The sequence below is a fragment of the Anopheles coluzzii genome, chromosome 2 (genome assembly GCF_943734685.1).
Source record: "Anopheles coluzzii chromosome 2, AcolN3, whole genome shotgun sequence".
NCBI classification, from domain to species: Eukaryota; Metazoa; Arthropoda; class Insecta; order Diptera; family Culicidae; genus Anopheles; species Anopheles coluzzii.
In genome coordinates, this window is record NC_064670.1 from 29,057,139 (window position 1) to 29,074,821 (window position 17,683).

At 44.7% G+C, this 17,683-nt stretch overlaps 2 protein-coding genes across 10 annotated transcripts in view; one reads left to right on the top strand and one right to left on the bottom strand.

Moving 5' to 3' along the window:
• LOC120953709 (galactokinase-like) overlaps nt 1–13,080 on the top strand; it is a 34,331-nt gene extending 21,251 nt beyond the window's left edge. For all 3 annotated transcript variants that reach the window (XM_040373895.2, XM_040373894.2, XM_040373893.2), the window contains exons 4-8: nt 3,710–3,880; nt 3,946–4,071; nt 11,397–11,578; nt 11,698–11,807; nt 12,694–13,080. In XM_040373895.2, the coding sequence (XP_040229829.2) occupies nt 3,710–3,880; nt 3,946–4,071; nt 11,397–11,578; nt 11,698–11,807; nt 12,694–12,999 (895 nt within the window). In that variant the 3' untranslated portion in view covers nt 13,000–13,080. The remainder of the gene's footprint in view (nt 1–3,709; nt 3,881–3,945; nt 4,072–11,396; nt 11,579–11,697; nt 11,808–12,693) is intronic.
• A 122-nt stretch (nt 13,081–13,202) lies between these two features.
• Nucleotides 13,203–17,683, bottom strand: part of LOC120953706 (furin-like protease 2) — a 197,862-nt gene continuing 193,381 nt past the window's right edge. For all 7 annotated transcript variants that reach the window (XM_040373883.2, XM_040373881.2, XM_040373884.2 and 4 more), the window contains one exon: nt 13,203–16,235. In XM_040373883.2, coding sequence (XP_040229817.2) covers nt 15,885–16,235 — 351 coding nt within the window. In that variant the 3' untranslated portion in view covers nt 13,203–15,884. The remainder of the gene's footprint in view (nt 16,236–17,683) is intronic.

Genomic DNA, 17,683 nt, shown 5'->3' on the forward strand with positions numbered 1-17,683 from the left:
TTGTTGCAGTTGGCTGCATGTGGGATTTGGTAAATGTTTTCCTCCGCCAGAAAAACAGGACGGCTTTCCTAGCTGAATTGATTAATCCCCCCCAGTCCACCATACACACACAAACACACAACAGCGACACAGGGTGACAAGGATTTTGGGGACATTTTGTGTATTTTCTCTCTTTCACTCTCTCTCTGTTTGTCTCATTTGCTCTCGCACACGTCAGCCAATTGGAAGGTACACGGTCGGCTGACACGTGGAAACGTTTCTGTACATAAAATGGTGGGGTGAAATGAAAAAAAAAAAACCGATCCCCCTGCTATGTATATGTGTGTATGCGTGGTGCGAGTTTGCGTGGGAACGGATTGCGAAAACATGTGTCATTCGTGGTGGGTGGAAGATAAAATTTGATTAAGGCCCCTCCCCATGGCACACCTCCCTCTTTCGCCGATTCGCACTTTCGGCTTGGGGTATCGCCATTGCAGTTGGGTGCATAATCCGAGCTGCTGGCCGGCAACAGCTGGCTGCTGGGCGACTTCCTCACGGTGCGCGCGTTTGTTGTCACCAATTAGCTGGTTGCTGGCATGGAAAGGGTAAACTCGCGAAGGGATGGGATGGTGGAAGAATTAACCAACACATCTGCACACACACACAAACATACAAAGAAAAACAACGCGCTAGTCATGGCGATCATTATCCACCACGTTGACATCATCATCGTCGTCATGGGCGGTGAAAGTAGTTGTAGACACACATAGACGTAGCAGGCCAGGATTCGGTGGATTGCAGGTGGATTCCCACCGGGATAGGCCGTGCGTGCGATCGGGTGATTATCTGTGATTAAGGCGATAATGCACACGCCCCCCCTCCCCCACTCTGCACCAGTTTTTGCACAGTGTTTGGGCAACAGTTTTAAGCCTCTTCCGCACGATTGTTTCACTATTTAATTTGACGCAGTCACTGTTAGCACACACGAGGATATTTTATAGTATTGAGTTTCCTTTTTTGTTATGTGCAATGATATAAGTACAATAAAGCTCTCGACTAAAGCTTACTTGTATCGCATTGGTAATCCATTTGAATGCATTACACATATTTCCACACTCGGTACTTTCAGTGTGGCTAATTGTTTGCTAGTCGATGAGGCAATCAAATGTTTTGTAGACCTCGAATCATATAGAGGTATTATTGTATTAAAGCATAACCTGTTAGCTGATTGATCAAATAGAAGAATGCTTATATGTTTAATTATTTTTAAAGCTAGTTAATTTGGAGAGCTTACTGGTCCTAAAATGATCCTAATTCCATGCCGGTTTCTGGGACTCATCCTTTTGTGTTTGGAACTTTTGTTTTTATTAAAACACTTATAAACGAACAATAATAAATAAAAGACACAATGAACAAACAATTAACACTTTAAAATGATACAAGTGCGGTGGCCGCGCACCAGCCGCACCGAGCGCCCCTGCCGAGAGCTCCTGCTCGATCGGCTCGCAAACACACTCTGCTTGTGCGCTCGGCACATACTAAGCCTTGCGCTGCTTAGTGTGTGCGACAGTGTGCGTGTACACTGTCGTCCTCCTGGACGTTGACCGGTGGCAGCGCAGCTGCCACGGCAAGTCCAGGGGTCGGCACGGCTGCCCACAACACATCCTTAACCCATTCCGGTCTTGAAACTAATTTAAAAACCATATCGGCCCAGGAACTGATATTGAAACCGCGCCAGACTCCAGGGCCGATTTGTTCTGAGTACATACTGGAATAGTCACTGATCCTGGAACTGATTTCCATACCGACCCGGGAACTATTCCTGAATTCATACCGGACCTGTAGCTGATCCTGGACCCATACCGATTCTGGAACCAATCGTGTAATTCGGTACCTATACTGGTCCTGTTATACATCCTTAACACATTCCATTCTTCAAACTGATCTTGAACCCTTATTGATCTTGGGACTAATCCTGAACGCATGTCCTGGTATAGAACCTGAACCCATATTGGTCCTGGAACGGATGCTGAGCCAAAACCGTTCCTGGATCCAAGTACTGATCTCTAATCCGGCACCGTTCCTGGATCCAAGTACTGATCTCTAATCCGGCACCGTTCCTGGATCAAATCCCAAACAAACGCCGGTTCTGGAACTGATCCCATATGGGACATAAAACTATTCCCAATGTTATGCCTAGAACTCAGTCATGATACGGATCGTGAACCACTCTCGGTCCTTTGACCAGTGCAGTATTTAATTCGATCCATAAAACAATTCCGTTACCATGTTTGCCAATGTGCCATCTTCATCAGCAGTTGGTTTTTTCTTAGCAGCTGGTTTCTTTTAATAAATTTAGCACACACATTCAGCTTAGACATTAAGTCATGAAAGTATGAAATACGCATTCCTTGAAGGAAAATAAAGCACAGCCTAATATTAGACGCCATAACTCACATCGTTCACACGTTGTTTGAGTTGTGCTACAAATTCATGATTATGGGTAAAAGCGCAAACCTCAGCGACCAGACCCTGTATAAATTACAAAACCTGAGCATAATAGTTAGCATAATAATCCTCAGCAGGAGGATGTTAGTTTGAATAATCAATCCCCATTCCTGGGGGGAAAAGGCCTTTTTCTTTGTCAAACAATTAATGTAATTCGTTTCAAATCGAAACCTCCAATCCATCGAATCGTTGCTGTGGATAACCCTTTGTACCGTTCCCTTCTTTTTTCCATAGCAGCTGTGTTGCGAAAAGAACTTTCGTCCGAAAATTTCATCAATTCGAGAGCTTATTGTTGATCCTGCCCCGCTACCCTGTCGCTCCTGCTCCAGTCCTTTTCCGCACACCCTGTTCTCTCCGCATCCGTATCGAGCCTCACCCATGCCCATTCAAATAGCACTAATTTGAGATGGGGCTCGAGTTAATTGCATTTATAATTAGCAAACTTCAACCTGTAGCATTGGTGCTGCCAGGCAGCAAAAACTGCCCGCACAAACCTAACGTGCCCTTCTCCAGCCGATCCGGTTAGTTCAATTTTCACGCACTCTGCACCATAATCAACGGTTTCGACACACTCTCTCCCCCGCGTACCGGGGAAACATTTTTAACCATCGTAATCATTATAATTGCAATCCGTTCGACGGGATGATTCGGTGCGGGCTTGTTTGTGCTTGATGTTGTTTTTTCACCCCCGATTTCGGAGTGTTTGCTTCAGATCTCATGATGGTTCATGATTGTGTAATGTGCGAACGCGGAAATGCATTGGAAGGACGTGTAACAATGCTGTTCACGGTACAATCATATTTCACAAAACCTCTCCCGACACACACACACACACACACACACACACATGACGAGTGGCATCAAACGAAACGGCAGAATCGGTTGGCTTACTGGGAAGCTAATTTTCGCGCGGAAATGTAATTGAAAACGAGTTGTTAGATTGAATTTTCGGTGTGTTCACACTAGAGCTGAGATTGATTAGTTTGCTTTGGTGGGGGTTTCCCGGGATGCAGGGAAAAGTGAAGGATGAAAGGGGATCGCGCATGGTGGTTGGTCGATTTAATTAAAGCTTCGTGTTGATCAACCGGAACAAACTAAGAAGCAATAATAGTATCATCCTTGTGTAACTGTCGTTACTAAACGATTCTACTGGGCAAACCAATAATTGCTCGAAAGGCTATGCGGAATAAATCTAACGTGTAACGTGTAACCTTTGTTGCAGATGGCTTAACTACGTCAAAGGTGTGATGTTTCATTTCCGCCAGCCAGTACCGGGCTTCGATGCGGTCATCCACACGAACGTCCCCGTGGGCAGTGGGCTGTCCAGCTCGGCTGCCCTCGAGGTCGCAACCCTAACGTTTCTGGAGCAGCTGACGGGGAAACCTGTGCCAAGGTGAGTCGGGAGGATGGGTGGTGATGGTTTATCATTCAATAATTGAACTCTTTTTACTACAACAGTATGTCCGACGGTGCCAAGATGTGCCAGCGGGCGGAGCATACGTTTGCGAACGTGCCGTGTGGTATAATGGACCAGCTGATTGCGCTCGGTGGTCGAGCCGATCATGCGCTGCTGATCGATTGTCGGTAAGTACGGATTACTTCACATCAAAACCATAGATTTAGCCTGGAGATCATCCATTTGGGTTCTTAGCATTATAATCTTACGTCTATTCTTAGGAATGCGGGTTTTCAGTTGAATGTACGCTTTGTACATGGGTACAGATTCCAGAAGTTGACGTTCTTGCATCGAGGATGGCATCCCCTAAGCTCTCGGTTTTATTCCAACCGATCATATAACTTGATTAATATCTTTGCCCCTGGAGCTGATATATTCATTTAGTTGAACTGTCGATAAAGAGGGTTTCGTGCCCGATCCTCCTCTATTTATAGTATTTGTTTTAGTGCGCCCTCTGCTGGAATCATACGGTATTACGATGAAAGCCAGGGTCGTAAAATTGTTTTGACAACGATTTTGGTGCTCTTGACGACTAATGGTGCACGATTTCCGAAGTTGCAATGAGTCAGTGAGCGAAACAAATGGGATAGTTTGCCGGTAATAACAAGAACAATTCGGGACGTAAACCTAACCTTGTCCACTAAACCCAGAGCCGTCAGAGTGACCATCTGCTGTGATAAAAACCGGTCTGGGTGTGATCCTGGTTGATGAATCGTTCATGAAATTTACAGTTACAAAACACCTCTGAATGACCAGATGTAAAGACTCCATACAACTCCATTTGGACAAAGCATTGAAGAAGACCGAATGTTTGGCAAAATATTTGTAAGTGTTTTAATGCTTTCGGTTTCATTTGTGACAACTCCAATGCGAAGACATACGAGGCCTGGATTCGAAAGCATCAGTATACTCAGTTGTATTTCAGTACACGGTATCCCGGTACGAAGGCAAGTATCTACAGCCTCACAACACAACGAACGTTATAGCTTGTTGGTCAACATCTTGAGCATTGAGTGGATTTGGGCCGATAATTCTTCGAAACATGGCCATAGTGGTTGGGTTTTAAGGAGATTATAATCCTGACAAAATTCCCTACCTGTAGAAAGCATCATCAAGAGTACGATAAAGAGTTAAGCTTTTACCAGTGACATGAATTGCGTGTTGTTTTTCATTCTACGAGGAATTTTGAATGCAAAATTGGTTATTTTGATGAGATTTGTTTCACGAAGGCACAGATAAAAAGGTTGCAGAAATAACATATTGAGCTCCGACCTCCACCCTCAACCGTTCCAGTATGTTGAAACTTGTCTGAACTTTTACACTAAAGTCTAAGATTTTTTCATACATTTCAACGTAAAATTATTGTCACGGCATGGGATGGAGATTATTTTGTCCTTATCTTCCCTTACGAAAGCTCTTGGTAACTCATTGAACAGCTTTTAAGCAGCCAATAGCCTTAGTATATCTTGCTTTCTGCCCCCAAGAATCACCAGCAACACGTGTCGCAGCGGAAGTACTAATAGGGCAGGAAGAGTTTTGTGATTTTAAGGCATCTTCTCATGCGTGACACAATCACGGCACTCGTGATGGTGCAGCATTATGTTCCAGCTTCTGGACAACGACCCAGTGGGGACGTGGTTTAATCCGCTCGCTATAAGCTCGTCAGGTGGCCCTAAAGCGAACGAACGAGGGCGGTGGTCGAGCTCCGGTCCAGCTGTCACTGGACATAACGCTTCTTCTCATCCGCTCCGTCTCCGGACCGGAAACGATCACTTGACGTGAGGTAAATCCCTGCCCATTCGGTGTGTGAAACGGATGAGGACAACGAGTGTAACGCCTTACCCGGATGCATATCTCTTTAATTAAGGTGCACAAAATGATTCCCGACAGCCATCCGTCTCTAATCCGGAGCTGAAACCACAGCACGCTGCAACCATCCAGTCTGCCAGGCTTCAGCTTTTCTCCTTTCAGGGGAACATTACGTGGGTAATAAATTCGTAGTGTGTTTTCCAAGAAAAGCTCAACCGTTGCAACGACTCTTTGTCGAAGATGTCGGCTGCCGGACATAAGCAGCCCCGCTGCTCCGTCATTGTCAATGCGTTCTGAGTACTGCAAGGATGCCGGTTCGAACGATTAAGTTCGGTGAATCGAACGTAATCGTGCCGGGGTACAACGGAATGGGATAGGTGGGCCCGGGAGGTTGGTTTAAACAAAATCTCGAACACCACTGGCGATGCAGCCCGTCCATGCTAGCTAATCCTTTCTCTATCAACGGTTCCGGTGGGTGGGATCTATGGGTTAGAATATTCTTCATTCCCATCTGCTGCATCGTACGAGACGATGGAGTATGAGCAGCAATATTCCATTTTGCAACGTGCCGTACTCGTGTGTGGGGATTAAGCTTGCCCCGGCTGGCTGTATGCCGTTCATTGTGTGCTTAGTGTTCGGTGTTGCAAATGATTAGAGCATGTTGACATGCTGGTACGTTTGATTACGCTCTCCCAAATCTTGCCAAAACCGGGGACGAACGAAGGCCTTAACATTTGATTCACCACGACCAACTCCCAAACATCCCACCAGTGCATGTTCAACAGACCATCAAGCCTGACAGAGCGAGACGGAAGGTTGATTTTGTAGCTTGTAGCTAGGTTGATCTCCAGGTAGTTAGGAAGCTTTTACAATAGAGGGCGCTAGCAGCTATGCGCTCATTGAGGGTACAGTATCGGACAGAAAGATAGGGCATTGGGTTTTTAACGCACCGTGCACCCGTTGGGCCAAGTTTATGTGTGGTTTGTATGTGTTTGTGTTTGTGTGTGTGTGTATGTGTGTGTATGTGTGTGTGTATGTGTGTGTGTGTATGTGTGTGTGCATGTGTGTGTGTGTGTGTGGATGTATGTTTGAATGTGTATTGATGTGTGTGTTTGTTTCACAAGTAGGTCGTTTCGGATAGATTTGTAAGTAGCTTTTTTGTGTTTTGGGTTAGGTTTTTGGTGTGATAAGCAGGACCACCGCCCTCGCGATCAGTGTGTTTTCGATATATTAACAATGTTACGGTCTTCTTTCGCCGTGGTCTTCTGAGGACGTCCGGTTGACTTGCGCGTTTCGGTTGTCCAAGCGCGTTTCAGTTGTCTAAGCACGTTTCGGTGCGTTGACTAAGCCGAAGCGCGTTTGCCACAAAAGTGCGCGATCGTTCCATTACGAACTCGATCCTTTTGCGCTTAATGCCAGCAGCAGCCATTCGCTTTTACATATGGCGCTGATAATCGGTACAACGTTTACCTCGACCCATTGTTACTAACATTGCTTGCTTGGACCGTCAAGAACGCGCTGGTTAAAAACTTGGACACGGCTGATCCCGTGCTCTGCCTGCGTTCTACTTCTATACGCGATGAATTACATCGTTGTCGAGCAGCGAAAACATCGCATGGATAAAAACTATCAACGAGTACGCGAGTAAGCGTCTTCCCTTCAAAATCGAGAACAGAATACTGCCGCGCTCATGAAACAAAACGCCCATTGAAAAGAACAACTGCGCGCCAGCTCAATGCACGCACAAAGTTTAACATGCGCACACAACGTGCAACGCAGAGATGCACGAAGGCCTTTCAATGGCGTGCACTGGAGAAACACCTGTGAGGGAATGCCGAGTTCATTGCTATTGTGCGCGTGTCCATTTCGCACCGGTGTCGCATTCACATTCATGAAACAGCACACCTGCGTTTTCGTTCGAGGAACAAGCGCTGCTGTCGATGCAAACTTTAGTTTTTATCCAAGTGTAAACGCACAATGTTTCACATGATAACACACATAATAAGAATAATTTCAACGCAATATGACATCATGGCAAGCTATGTTTTTCAGACACAAACCCGCGCACTTGCAAATACACATTAAAAAGCACACTCACTTTCTACTACTACTACACACACACACACACAAACACACACACACACACACACAAACACACACACACACACACACACACTCACACACACACATACACACACAAATACACACATACACACACACAAACACGAGTAACGTGGCAAAACAAGTGCACGGTGCATTGAAAAAAAAGGGTCCTATCTTAATGTCCGTTACTGTATGCATTTTAGTATACTTATAATGTAGTACTCTTTCCTGCTTGATTCCTGCTTCCAAAAGTGTTTTATCTGCGAAAGATTGAAAGCGGAAGAATGTTTAGCCCGCCAATCACAGATTTTGCTATCGATTCGAACAAAACGTGGTGTACCTGTACATTTGATGCTCATGAATTGCAATACTAACTGGCTTTTTGTTCGTAGTCGATCGTCTTATACAATTGCTTTACCACCGTTTTAAATTCTAAATTCCTTTTAAACATAACTTAGTCATAATATCGGATAATGTCGGAAACAATTTTTCAATACAAACACATTCAACGTCTTCCTTGGCTATATTTATCCCTAAAAACGACACCGATCTAGAAATTCGTCACCGGTGTTTACTTACCTTCCACTGACTCTCTCTCTCTCTCTCCCAATGCTTGTTGAACGGACAGGCTAGAGAATGCAAACATGCCAAGACACAATTTGTCAACCCGGTCTTATCTTTCTTCCGGGCTGCAAGGGAGTTACGTCTTATTTTCTCTTCCCAACACATACACCCACACACAAAAGGTGTCGAGTTGTGGGGCGCACGAGACGTTCATTCTCAACCCACTGCCATTCTGACAGCGAATGCCTTGCAGGGCTTGAAGCAAGGGTTGCAACAGGACATATACAGGGTGAAACCCAGGAATACACCGGAAGACATTCATTACGCCTCAGCCACAGTCACCCGCTCCCGACGTCTGCGGAACGGAGCCTTAGAAAATCGGATCGGAAACGGATCGAATGCACCGGAAAGGCCTCCAATTCCGGACCAGATACACAGTTAAACACACATGCCGGTGAAAGATGTGAAAGGAGGATTGTACAAAGACCATCCGTGTGCCTTGTTGTTAACACGGGAAGCGGAAATATGAAACATGCCATTGGTGGTAGCAATGGGTGCAATGCATTTACTGAAGGTACGAGCGATACTCACGAGGGCCTTGCACTGACGAGGGCTTACTAATCAGCCGCTTGATACGTTTGCCAACGCAAGGTGGTTGTGCGTTTTGTACGGTTGTAATGTGTGGCTTTACAGATGTGCAGCTGACATTTGAACCGATGGAAACATTGCAACCGTTTTCCCCATCAGCACAATGCACACACACACACACATTACACGGCACAAGTAGAAACAATTGCAGAGTTAATGCGGAACGCCAGTACCAGTTGGCAGCAGTTACAGACATTCGAATGGAGAAGGTTTGAGCTGTGTCCTAGACAGTATTGTGAAAATTGTAAGGGATGAACCGTAGGTGAGCTGCTCATTAAGCATACAGTACAATCATTATAGTAGGTTAGTTCTTACGCTAATTGGTGTACAATATGTTTAATATGTTTAATATGTTTATTGATTAACCCATCGGGATCTTGAGGATCCTACATGAATGTACTTAAATTAGTGCTTATAGAGTATGTAAGGTACATAAATCGATAGGGGAGAACTGGTGCACAAGAATAGAAAATGTATATTGAAAATATGATTATCACGTAAGTTGTGTCCTGAGTCTATCTCTAAAAACATTCTGTGGTATGTTGAAATCCAATAAATCATAATTATTGATGAAAATTCGACACATAGCTGACATAGGATCAGACTGGCCAAAACGAGTTCTATAACGAGGGACGGATATGAATTGACGTGTACGTAGATTCCTAGATGACGCGTTAAATTATATCGTACCTAATAGAGTAAGAGTATCAATATGGTGGTTGAGTAGTCCTGATCCCTAAAAGCAGACACGGGGAATGGTATGATGGTAACGTATACCATGGTATACATGGTAAGAGTCCATGGTAAGAGTCTTACAGCATATCTAGTCGCTTTTCTTTGGATGGCCTCGATTCGATTACTCCATTGTTCGGTGCAGGGGTCGCTAACAATACTGTCATATTCTAACACTGATCGGACGTAGGCACAGTAGATTGTTTTTATGGTCATAGGATTACGGAAACTTTGCGTAGATCGAATAATCCAACCCAGTAGTTGGTTCCCTCTGGACACTATATTCTCTTGGTGATCGTTAAATGTTAAACGTGTGTCGAGAATGATCCCAAGGTCGCGGAATGTATCGGTGCGTTCAACGGATATGTTATCGATCTGGTAGTTGAATCGTGTGCAGGACCGAGAACGGTAAAAAGACAAGACAGGACATTTTTCGATACATAGCACCATTGCATTATCACGGCACCATATGCTAAACAGGTTGATGGCGCGTTGAAGATTGATGCAGTCATTGATATCGTTGATAGGAGCGAACAGCTTAACGTCGTCGGCAAACAGAACAATGTATAGTAAAGCGTTGTATCCCTGATAACCTATAACCTACTGCATAAAACTTATTTTATCATACTTAGAACTATAAATCCTGGTAGGTGCGTTGGATATCGCTGAGGCTCTCTATCAATTGAAACAAAATCAATTATCACCATTGAGTGGCAAAGAACCACAGCTTGTTGGTTGAAGTGATTGTTTGCTTAGTAAAAGCATTAGTAAATTGTTTCCAGAAGAATCAGTTGCTCGTGTAAACGATTGATCGTATCAATCCAATCCATTGTCATCTATATAAAGAGCTACCTTTTCCTCGGCAAATTGAGTCTGATGCAAAATATCCTTCAAAGCAGCACCACTCCTGAAGCGTTAAATGTCAATTAAGTCAGCTAAGCTGCCACTAAGGTGTGTAAATTAAGGCGCTTTTAAAAGGCAGCACATCAAACCGACCACGGCAACCATTATCATCCGCATGCTGGGTGTGCTTTATTAAACGGTAGAGGTGCTTGTGTGTGTGTGTGTGAAAAAGAAGCTTGCTTCTCCTTGAGCTGGATGGATGGATGAAGCCAGCGAAGGGCCCATAACCACAACAACCCCCATGGTGACGCTACGAGGAAGATGGATGGCGCTGCGTCTTTGCGCGTCGGAAGCCACAACGTGATGTGATGTGCAAATTGTTCCGTTTCTCGCCCGAGCTACGGGCTTACGGCCTGCAGTTTCATCAAAGCCAGGAGAAAGTTCTTTGAGAATGTGATCTCCTGCTTCCCATTATCATGCCTGTATGCAGCCCACATACATGTAACGCTAGAGAAATGTGTTATCTTCAGGGAAAGTTATGTTCATACTTTCGAAGCACGTTGCTGCTGGTACAAGCGCTGCCTCTGGTTGCAGAAATTGTGAAAGCTTGCAGCAGAAGCTTCCAGGAAAACGTTCACACAATACACTTGCATCGGGAGATGCTTCAGCAAACTGCCGACCGTCTTGCATTTCTTTTGCAATTGTAACGTTAACGGCAATGTTTTTTTTCTCCACTCAATGTTTACACTTCCAGCAATCTGGATACGGAACCAATCCCGTTCGATGCTCCCGAGCTGGCAATACTGATCTGCAACTCCAACGTCAAGCACGAGCTGTCCTCTAGCGAGTACCCGGTACGGCGGCGCCAGTGCCAGGAAGCGCTGGAACTGATGGGCCTGAACAGCTACAGGGATGCCACGCTGGAGCATCTGAAAGGTGAGGTGCCGGTCTGCTTGCGGTTGTTTCGCATCGGAACGCCATCTGGTGCTAGCGTATTATTACCGTTTGTGCCATTTGATTTCAATTGCAATTTTATTCTCTCCCTACCACACTAGCGTTGGAAAATGCAAACGAGCTGCTGGTGCGCCGAGCCCGGCACGTCATAACGGAGATCGAGCGTACGAAGGCGGCCGCCGAAGCGCTTAAGGCGAAGGACTTTACCAAGGTAAGGGCGTAGTTGGAGAAATTAATTTCACCCCGTACACACCTGTTGAGGTTGTTTGTGTGAGCCATGATGGTGACAAATAATAATAGCTGATCAAAGCTGCTTACTGGCACCAGCCGGTGGTAATTTGTGGATGAAGCACTAACAGACACGTGTGACACCGTTGGGAAATTGTAAAATGGGTGTACGCGATGGAAATGTTTCCGATGCGTGTGAAATCAAGCAATCATTATGGAAAAAAAATCAATTAGCAGAGGAATGTTAATGCTTTCTGCACATATTTCATTGAATGAACTTCATGCTAACCGACAAACTTTGAAGTTTTAAGGCACACGATTGGTTAAACAACTTACAGCCAGTAAATAACAATGTAGCACTGCACTTAGATGCGAGATAACTCGTTTGCAACCGAGAATTAAATTCAAGCAATGGGCAAATGAAAAAAATGAAATGAATTATTTTCCATCGGAAAGACTAAAAAAACAACTTATTCATTTTATAGCATACAGCATTAATATTTTTATGGCATGCTACGCTTCCATTGGCACCGTTGACCACTCAAGGGTTAACTCTCTTCCATGCCACTCTGATCTGATCATTCTTGCACGCTTCACCCATCACGTGCGAGAGCGAGTCAGATAGCTGGTGCGTCGTCTGATCGTCATCGTGAGGGCGCTGCCTCTTTGCGCTCCTGCTTGCCTGTTACAAAACTCTGCGCGCGTCGATCGTTCCCGGGAAACGGCGATCGCGAACGGATTTCGATTTCGATCGTCGAGTTCGATCCGCCTTCGGTGGGGGGGGGGGGGGGTCTCCATTTTTTCGTGTCTTGCCTTTCGCTTCATTATTCTCTCTTTCTCTCTCTCTCTCTCCCGTTCACGGCGCACAGATGGGCCAGCTGATGACGGAATCGCACAAATCGCTCAGCGAAGACTTTGACGTGTCCTGCTACGAGCTGGACCTGCTGGTCGAGGCCACCGTTGCGACCCGCGGCGTACTCGGATCGCGCATGACCGGCGGCGGGTTCGGTGGCTGCACGGTGACGCTGGTGCAGCGGGCGGCCCTTGCCGACGTGGTGAAGGAGATGGACACGATATATTCGCGCAAAACGGGCGGCAAGTACCGGGCGCGCTTCTATCTCGCCCAGCCCGGCAACGGTGCGCGGCCAATCGAGCTTGGCGCGTATCTGCGGTAGAGTGTGTGCGACAGGAGGGGGAATAGGGGACCATTCCAATTATGAAACAAGCGGAAATAAATCAATAAAAGCTTTACCTTACCTTGTTTAGTTTATTTCTTTCCTTCGTTCGTCCGTCCTTTTCTCATTTGAATTTCTCTTCAATCGTCTCTTTCTTTCTTCTTATCTAAAATATGGAACGAAATAGAAGCAACTTCGGCACGGATTTTGGTTTGTTTCCATTTTATTCAATCCTTTTTTTTACAAAAACAAGTCGAACATTTTTTTGTGTTGTTGTTGTTTCATGCACTTTCAGTGGTAGAGTTTTTGCTCTCGAGACGCCACGAGAGTCAGTACGAATGAGTCACGAACATTTGTTCACGACGCGTGCTCTCTCAGCAGGGCAGCAGCATTTGTCTGGTGTGTCGGTGTGTCCATCCGCTGCTCGAACTTTATTTATCTTATCCCTTTAACACCTCCTCTGTTCGCATTTCTCTTTTCTCTTGTCTATCCTTTTTTGTTTTGTTTTTGTTTATTTGTTTTGATTTTAGTCGTTGAGAGTCTCTTGTTGTGTTGTGTTGTTGTTAATTCAAGTCAAGCTGTTTCGTCACATTAAGTTAGCCTTTCTCCAACTCCGTGCAAATGTGTGTTTGTGTTGTTTGTTTTTCTTTACGTTTATTTATCTGCTTAACTTAAAAACATAATTAAATTTATCTAGCTTAACACCATATCACCCCTGTTTTCTTTCCTTTCCACATTTGTTGTTGTTGTTGTTTTTGTTTTCTAATTTACATTTTTGCATGTCGCACCTTCTGCCCCACTCCCCATGCAACAGTTTCGGTTTGGCTTTACCCCTCCCCCTCGAAAAACGTACCGGACACAATCGTTTCACGTTCGGTTTCTTCAATGTGGCTGCTGTGTTTGTGTTTGTGTTTTTAATGCGAGTGTTTTTCACGTTGTTTCAACGATGCATGTTTTACCCCTCCCTGCTCCGCTTTTCATCAAATCCCAGTGGAAAATGCTACCCATTCCTCTCGCCTCGTTTTCCTTTTAAACTCCAAGCACTTTTGTTCCTTGGCCCTGCTTTTCCTACACCGTCGCTTATGCCGCCGCTAATCGGGGCTGCTGAATGGGGCTTCCTGTACACAATGTGCAACAACGCTGCAAAGATGCAGGATGGAGCGGGGATGGGGATGGTTCGTGTTTTAAAAAGAGTTTCTTTTTTGTTTGCCTCTTCCACTTCCTTTCCGCCGGGTCACCTGCTAGCAACACTTTGGGAAACACTTTTCTCTTCCACTCTCTCGACGCGACTGCTCATGTTCCTTTTCCCCTTTCCCGTTTTAAGCATTTCCACTGAACCCCCGCTGCCAACGGTGTCCCTCCTGTCCTTCGTGGGACGCACTTTTTCAAAATAAAAAATATGTATAGTTCAATATATATCTATTTAAGTGTAGTTGTATATATCTGTATATATATATATATATATAATATTCCCTAACTTCTTTCGTTTCTGTCTCCGCACTTTAGTTGCGTTTTCCATCATACCAAGCCACACACACACACGCACCACAAACATGATGTGTTTGCGTTTGTGCGCTTGAATTGAAAGGGATTTTTGATTTCGTTTCCTACTCACGTACGACACCAGATTCACATTCACGCTCACATGCTGTTAACCATTGGTGGCACAATACATAGTCACGCGCACATTCGTACAAAATTAATTAAACGCATCCAGAAAATATTAAGCGGTTGGAAAATGGGTGGAAAAGGGTTGGTATTGGTAGGTATTTAACTTGGTAGGTATTGATAGAAAAAAAAAGATAAAAAGCAATTTCTTAATTGTGGAATAGAAAGAGAAATGTAATGTAGAAACGTAGAAAAGTGTAAAGAAAATAGTAAAACGAAAGAGAATTGTCAAGAGTAAAACAATCCAGTAAAATAAGAAATATAATGAAGGATAAGGATGTAAAACTAAGAAAAGAAAAAAAAATAAGATACGAAACATTATGTAAAAATGAATAAAAAAAGGAAAGAAAACAAAACGGCTAGAAAAATTGATGTAAAAGATTATTCTATTACACAAATAAAGAAAGTATAGTAAGAGTGTTCAAACAGCACAGATAGATAGAGCAAGAAAAAAGTCCAAACATACAAAAAGAGCAGAGAATTCGCTTAAAATCACGCCCGTTTGCTGCTGAAAATGCAAGGAACCATGGTAAAGAGCGGGAAAGCCACCGCAGGACCTCTTTTGCGTTAAATTCCATTTCCCTCTCACATATCTTAAGCCCCCCGAAACACCTCCTCCCTTTTGTTTTCACGCAACCTAGGATCAAAGCGCTAACGAAAAAAAAAAAGATCAAATTTCAACTTTCCCGCATCAGTCACTCGCTCGAAAGGGAAGCGGCCGTTTCCACGCAACCGCGCTGCAATGCAACTAATGATGAATGGCGACTACGCACCCGCGACACCCCGTTCGTTCCCCTCACCTGTCAGCCGTCAGTGGTCAGCCCTGCCGATCCAGCCGTTTGCCGCGGTTTTCGGGGGTGCGGGTTTTTGGTTGGCTTTTCGCTTGATTAAATGTCCGTTTCTTTCCCGGTGACCAACTTTCCATAATCACATGCACACTCAAAAACGCATTCATCATACACGCACACACACGCACAGGCAAACATTTGCGCGACACACATGCCAACATTGCTCACACACGCTTTGACACACACACAAACACACACTCCTTGTTAGGGCCATTTTCATTTGAATGGATGATACCAAGGGGGGTCGCTGGTTGCTGGTTGAAGATGAAAGTGCAGAAGGAGAACGGTAGGGAAGGGGCCATTTGTTTGAGGAGGGATGTAAAATTGTGTTCATTCCGCTTCCAAATCCATCCAGCCACGCGTAACAGCCTAGGTCCGGTGGGCGGTGGGCGCATACCGGAACGTCCGCTTCCCTCGGGCGGCGGTCGCCATCGCTGCGGTTGACCTCCGGCTGTCAAAGCGAGCGCCACGTCCTCCACCACCACGTCGTTGGTGCCTTTCTTCCTCCCCACCATCCGCGCCCGATTGGCCAGACTCATCCTCATCATCGTCGTCGTCGTCGTTCTGCTCCTCCTCCTCCTCATCCTCATCGTTATTTACAATTGGTTCCAGTAAATCATCGCCATCGGCCGGTATCGATATCCTGGTGGTTCGGCCCGACGCCGCTTTCTTGCCTAATTTATTATACTTAATTCCAGTGTACATCGTTTGGCTACGCTTCTACGCTCGCGGTCGGCGTTGGTGGAACAAAGTTTGCAGGTCGGGACGGAGAGAGATGAAAAGAGATGGAAAAGAAAGAAAAAATAAATAAGAATATATTATAACGAATGATTTTGTTGGTTTTTTCTGTACTTTTTTGAAGAAGTATGTAAAGACCTATTTATCACAGCTTTTTTAATCGTACAACTTGTAAAACAAATTCACAAATAAATCATCTCCTTCCTACTCAGAGTCTTACAAGTGATGAGCCTTCATCCATCTAAAAACGGTTGTGATTGATCCATTATGGTAAATTGTCGTATAATTGTAATGTAATTGTTTTTAAACGCTCACTCTCCTCGGGACTGACAACACATACCTTATGCGAATGAACGAATTCGTGTTATGTTTTATAACCACACTCGCGCGAATAAATCGCTTAGCATGATTGGAATTGCTTGTTAGCAAAGCTAATTGTTCGAAGGCTTCAAAGGGAAAAGAGAAAACATTCCAGTTGATTGCCGTTTTAACTCAATAAAATAAGAAATGATCCAAACAGGATAGATTTGGTATGCAGGTTGCACTGATGTAGGCGCACTTTGAGCCCTGAATGTATGCAACTGGTCAAATATTAAAACCTGTTAACAGTGCAGCAAATTGTCACTGTCAATGTCATACAAAATTCTCACAGAAACAAAATCCATGTCAGTTTTAGTGTAGGGAGATACAGGATTCGAAAGATTCAAAGATTCAATCCCTAGAAAGATTCGATCGAATCGGATCCAGTTTGTAGGATTTGAATCCCTAAAAGATTCCTTTGCGATTGGGATTTGATTGCGATTCGATTGGGAGAGGGATTCGTTTGCGATTCAAGTGGGATTGGGATTCGTTTGGGATTCTGATTGGGATGGGGATTGCGATTCGATTTGGATTGGGATTGGGTTTCGTTTGAGATTCTTATTGCCATTGGGATTCTGAATGCGATTGGGATTCTAATTGCGATTGCGATTGGGATTGCGATTGAAATTAGAGGCTGTCCTCCATGTCGAATCCGCCTATTTCGGGGACCTGTACTAATTATGATGTAAGTACTGCAAAGTTAAATTAAGAGTAAAACAGAATGTCTTCTTAGTCCACCCGTGACGAAGCGTGATGTCGTGACGAAGCGACTGACCAAGAGTTGAGTGTCACACACAAAAAAAAAAAATGTCACCAAGCATGTGATTCGTCCACCAACTGTTTGAGTCCCACCTCTGATCAAAAACAGTAGAAGAGCTTGTGACGCTGATATGATTGAGTCTCACCCCTGACCATCCCAGTTGTGTACGTAAGCAGATTTGAGCTTTGTTTCATTCATGAGTGTTTGGCAGCACTGTGCACAGTCAGAAAAAATCATGATTATTCTTGCGCCGGCATGAACCTCAGCTTGACAGTCAGAATATCGCGTTGGACTCAATCATTCGCAAGTC